The 5,457-nt window shown below is 48.0% G+C and overlaps 1 protein-coding gene across 1 annotated transcript; it reads left to right on the top strand.

Moving 5' to 3' along the window:
* Positions 1 to 333: 333 nt before the first annotated feature.
* Positions 334 to 573, top strand: PpBr36_01752 (uncharacterized protein; the record flags this gene model as incomplete). The annotated part of the gene is made up of 1 exon (XM_029888936.1): positions 334 to 573. One exon carries the CDS (start codon positions 334 to 336, stop codon positions 571 to 573), a length of 240 nt encoding a protein of 79 aa, XP_029751878.1.
* Between the last annotated feature and the right edge of the window lie 4,884 nt (positions 574 to 5,457).

Here is a 5,457-nt window from a genome sequence, read left to right as displayed (position 1 = left end):
GTTTTTTTTTTTTTTTTTTTTTTTTTTTTTTTTTTTTTTTGTTGCATGACAAAGCGGGAATGTGGGCAGGGAAGTTGTCGAGTTTCATGATGCAAAGATAGTCCTACTAAAAATAATGAGGCATGATACAGGAAAAAATTTAAGAAAGCAGAATGATGAGATTATAGCATTCCTGACAATTATAGATCCGATCGCCCCGAATCTAAGATAAAGGCAACATAACTTTAGACTTGGGACTCTTGCGTCACAGCATCAGCCCGAAGGCAGCTCGCGAACCCCGATCTGGAAGGGGGGCTGTGCTGTGCGCTAAACTCCAGGTTCTCCAGGCTGGTGATGAGCCGCAAGAGCCACCTAGATCCCTTCCTCTTCCTTTTCCCTCCCCCGTCCCCGGACCGGTATGCTAGAGAGCCGACGGGAAGGGTATTCATCCAAATGACCGGGACGGGACTGGGAACACGGGACGGCTGGGGAGGAAAAACTTCCCGGCCGAGGGAGGGGGGTGCAAAGGCCTCCCCGCCCTGGTTTTGTCTGTTTTTGTCATGCCCTTCCCCGGTTGGACCAATCCACAAATGACAGTGGCATTCTACCTACGACCACAACTTATACGGGTGAATAAAAAGGATATATATAGACCAGACAAACAGGGAGAGAAGATACCGTAAGCAAAAAGAGCAATAAATTAAGAGAGTAAAATCTTGGCAGTGCGGTGCATAATGACCTCACTCAAATTGTTTGCACGAAGTAGAAGTTCTTCAAAGTGCGTCTCTTTACGGGGACGGACGTGCAAAGTCCCACCAATGATACAAGACCGAGGGTCGGCAGGGGGGTAAGCGGGAGGGAGCATGGTTGGCACGAGTCGCCTTGTGGGCTGAGCAGCTGGGGAGGGACCATGGTAGCATTATCAACGAAGTAGACAAGTTGACGGATTTTGACGGAGAATAAAAAAAGAAAATAGAAAGGAGAATAATGGGAAGGGGTAAAGGGAGGATAATAGGAATGAAATGGGGAAGAAACAAAAAAAGAGAATCAAACGCATAGATCGATTTAGGTAAGAGGACCATCGTCGACTACTCAGGAATGGAAACACACAAGGAGGTCATGTTACTGCATAACCTCCACCGTCACCCTAACGAGGACGCGCTCACAGCCATCACCCTTGGGCGCTGGGTAGCACCGGGCTTGGTTCCGCAGCAAAGCAACGACAAAAAGACATAAAGAACCATAAAAAAGCAAAAGCAAAAAAGCACCGTGGTTTTGCCGGGCAACCCCGGCCTGCCCGCCGTACCTACAGTACTTGCTGCTTTTTGTGTTTTTTTTTTTTTTCTTCCTTGTGCTTTCTCACCCCAATCATTTTGGCGTCGGAAGGAAGTCACGAGAAGAAGAAATATAACAAGAAGGAATTGCAGATTAAAAAAGAGCATATTGTTGGTTTCAAAGGTCTGACGAGCCTTCTTACCGGGTTTCCGGGACCTCCCAGTAGTAGATTATACTGTGCAAACGCGGCGATGCGCCCCCTCGAGGCAGCATCCAGGATAGTTCCATGCAGTTTTCACCCACGACCTGTGACAGCACTACATGCCTGTTCTATACATAGCTTCGGGTGATAATGTGGAAGACGGCCGGCGGGAAACCAACCCGGCCTGTCCCACCGGCTCAATACGCATAACCGGGTCGACGGCGTCCTTTTTTTTTGTTCAGTCTATACGCCTTATCTCTATGCCCATTGATTCGTCAAGAGCCGCAGAGGGAGGAAAGGAAAGAGGGAACGCATAAAAGTTGCGGAGATTAGATGAACTGTAGTGAATCGAAACCGCGCGCCGCCGCGAGATGCCAAGTCTGAGGTGATCTTCCGTTTCGGCTACGTTCTCTTGAAGCGTACCTTACCTACCTAGGCAGGCAGGCGAGAAACAAATGTGGCTAGGATACAAGTGAGATGGGTGGTATCTTGGCCACTCGAGGTTAGCAACGACAACTAGTACCCAGACTTGGCCTGTATCACCACAGACAACAGGTCATGAACAAGAATAAACTTGGAACGCCATTTTTTTTCTTTTCTGTCCAGCAGGCTTACCTTATTAGTGTTAAAATGTTGACACCTGAGAACTTCAGGGTTCAATCATCCAATGTACCTCGGTGAGCGTGCCTTACCCATTGAAGAGAGTCAGTTTCAGTAACTCTAATGGCTACGCGTCCCAGCGTTCTGGAATCTGCCACCCCAGAACCCCTATTAAAAGAAAGAAATGACTAGCCTGCGTAGCCAGTCATGGAAAAGAAAAGGTGATAGAAGAAAGAGACAGGAAACCCTTCATTATAGATAAAGGTTAAACATGAATACTGTGGTAAATGGTATTTTTTTTTCGGGAGGGGGGGGGGGGGGGTTGTTTAAGAAAAACCGAAAACCACTAAAAACTAAAACCCAACTGCGACGGGCTTTTTTTTTCTCTTGTTTTCGAGTCAAATTCGCATTGACCCTTGGTCGTGAGAGTCATGATGAGTGAAGATCGCCATCACTTGGCGTCGGGTGACAGCCGTCAGTCTGTTTGAGGCAAGGACAGGTCAGGAAGGTAATCAATCCACTGCGAGGCTTGTAGAAGCAGATAGGTGGCACCTTCTACTTCACAGGAAACACGATATGGATACAATAACCTATCTTGCCCACAATAGGTTGGTAGGTTAGGTTGGTGCCACCTGCCTTGGCTTCCCTTACTCGGCCGGTTGCACGTGCACCTTCCCACCTAAAACTCCGTCAAGCAGGTCGGGACCTGCCTTTGGTGGTGTACTATTATAATCCTCTTGGGCTATCATAGCACTTATAATTCCGGATATTATTCCGTCCGCACGCACCAGCGCTTACCAAGTGGGGCTAGACTCTCTGAGCCGAAGGTAAAAAAACAAAAAAAAAAAAGACAAAAAGAAAAGCAGAAGAAAGACTCCACTATTACCCTGGCTAGGCTGGATTGCCTTGTCACCGCAACCCGTGTGCAGTTCGTAACAGGCCAGATACTCCACCGCCGAGCCCGCTCCAGGTTCTGGACATACGAAGATCATTCCGCCTCCATCCTCCGTGCAATTCCCCATCCCAGAGACTAGCTTTACCGTCCTACGTGGTATGTAAGTGTGGCGGTTCCGCTCCTTTTGCTTTTGCTCTTTGCTCACAAGAATCAATCACGGGTTAATCCCGCGATCTGCTGCTAAGGATAATGGGAGATGGTAAAGCACTCTACTGCAAGGGGAGGGAAGAATGAATAACCACTTTTTTTTTTTTATGTTTTGAAATGAGCTTTAGCCAGACCTTGTGTCATCCAATCTTTTCCCGCTTAATTATTTCGCTGCGATAATCAAAAATTCTCCGTACCTCGCTTCGCATCGCATGAATTTCGGAGGACTCGGCTTGAATCGTGCACACGCCTGTGCCTAGTTATCTGGGCGGTTGACTCGGTAGGGGCAGGGAAAAAAAACACCACACCAAACGACAAGGTTTGGCCAGGTCATCACATCACCCACTTGAGCCCCTACAGCAGCGAAATGAGGCTTCTTCATGCTCTCCGGATTTGCGACCCTTGACGACCGACGTGCCAAGGTGAAATTTGGAGATCGACATTGAAAAGAAAGTAACAAAAAATCGAACAGGACAAAAAAATACAACTACAAAGGGGGATGGAAGGTAAAAGAAATAAAAATAAGAAATAAAAATAAAAAATAAAAAGTGCCAGAGCTAGGTTTGTTGTAGTCCCTGTTTTTGTCAAAGGTCAAACCCCCTGTCGGTCTACGGCAGCCCAGACACGATGATGCTGTCTCCCAAAGCGGGCAATCAATTTGTGCCAACATGGTGCGGTGCGTCGAATTCAAACGACAGGGTCGCATTTTGCCGCGCAATGTCTGCAAGCTGCATTGCATGTTGGAATCCGTTGACGCGAAAGTTCCAGGTTTAATTGTGCCAACAGATCTGTAGTGACCACCCAGAGAACCCTAGATGGGAGAAATGGGACGAAGGACAAAAAAAGAAAAGAAAAGAAAAACAGATGCGGGAGGACAAGATTGCAACTCTGCTCCTCAGTACCGCCTTGCCGCTTACTTCCTCGCCCAAAGCAACGCTTGAGTTGTATCGTCTCCCGCAATTCTGCATGTCACCGTTCGTCTCGGCACGGCCCCGGAAAACCCCCCGCCAGGGCCAAAAAAGTTGCCCACTAATACAGGCAAGTTGTACCTGATACTTTGCAAGTACCTTTGCAGTCAACGGGGACGATTTTCTTTTTTTTTTTCCATTCTTTTTTTTTGTGCTGTTCGCACATCCACCCCAATTATGCATACAGCCTCTGATGCATGCATTTTATTTGGGTATATATCTGCAACGTATAGTTTGAGCCCCTTAGATCTCGGGGTGTTTTTCGGGGAAAGAGCTCGGGAAAAATAAATGAAAGAAAAAGGGCGTTCATCAAATCTTGACAGCCTCGAGCTCGGCACTGACGTACCATACCGAACCAGTCAGTTAGTGGCCTTGGAAGGCCGGCCGAATGAATTGGTGGGTGTGGTCACGCCATGGCACTGAACCCCAGATCCTGGGCCTATAATACATCTTATTAACGCGGGCCGGGATCGGGTGGGTTAACTTTTTTGGTTTTTTTTTTCTGGACCTGAACTGGGTTAGATGTGACTTTTTTCTTTGTCCCCCTTTCTTGTCTTTTGTATGTTTGGTCACATCGCGTGCGATGAGCTGCTGACGGGGCTGGGGAAAAGAGGGTTGCGGCTGCAGTGCATTGTCGTCGTCATTTAACACATTACCACCTCAACGAAAGCGAGGCATCCGTCCACCCTTTTTCTTTAGTAGCAACGTGATGGACAGACTCGATGGTGGGAACGGGCTACTATGTCATTGACATGTCGGTCGAAGTCAGCCAAATCGACACCCCCCTCCCTTCTAAATTTTCAGAGGGACCTTGTGGGAGTGTGCCCAAAGACGGACGGGTCACATTTTTTTCTCCTTTCCCAGGCAGGGCCATGGATCTTTCGCATGAATGAGAATATCAAAAAAAGGATAAGTGATGGGATGGGATCCAGATGTGAAAATCTCCGTGACGGGGATGGAAAGAGGCCACTTAATCATCCGCTCCTGGTGTCACGGGGTTTGGAGTTTGGTTACCATCTGCTGCACGGAGTCGAATTGTTCAATTTCCCAAGTCGGTATGCAGCGCATCGAAATCTGTAACCACCGGCCCCAGCGAAAAAGCAAAAGAAGGGAGCAAGCAATAACGTGCAGACATTAAAACTACGGAGCAAAAACTTCGATACGTTGTATGTACTGTTTACTAGTCAGAGCAGCATTCAGGTGCACTTTGTGCCAGGTTTCCCTTTCAACACGTCGCCGACCTGACCCACAATCGATTCGAGATCGCCACGGCGCAGCTCCTTCTTCATCGAGCCTACTTGTGGGTTTAGCTTTGCGGATCCCCTGTCCAC

The sequence above is a fragment of the Pyricularia pennisetigena genome, chromosome 2 (genome assembly GCF_004337985.1).
Source record: "Pyricularia pennisetigena strain Br36 chromosome 2, whole genome shotgun sequence".
NCBI classification, from domain to species: Eukaryota; Fungi; Ascomycota; class Sordariomycetes; order Magnaporthales; family Pyriculariaceae; genus Pyricularia; species Pyricularia pennisetigena.
The sequence above is the reverse complement of the archived record's forward strand: the minus strand, read 5'-3'. Positions and strand labels throughout refer to the sequence as shown.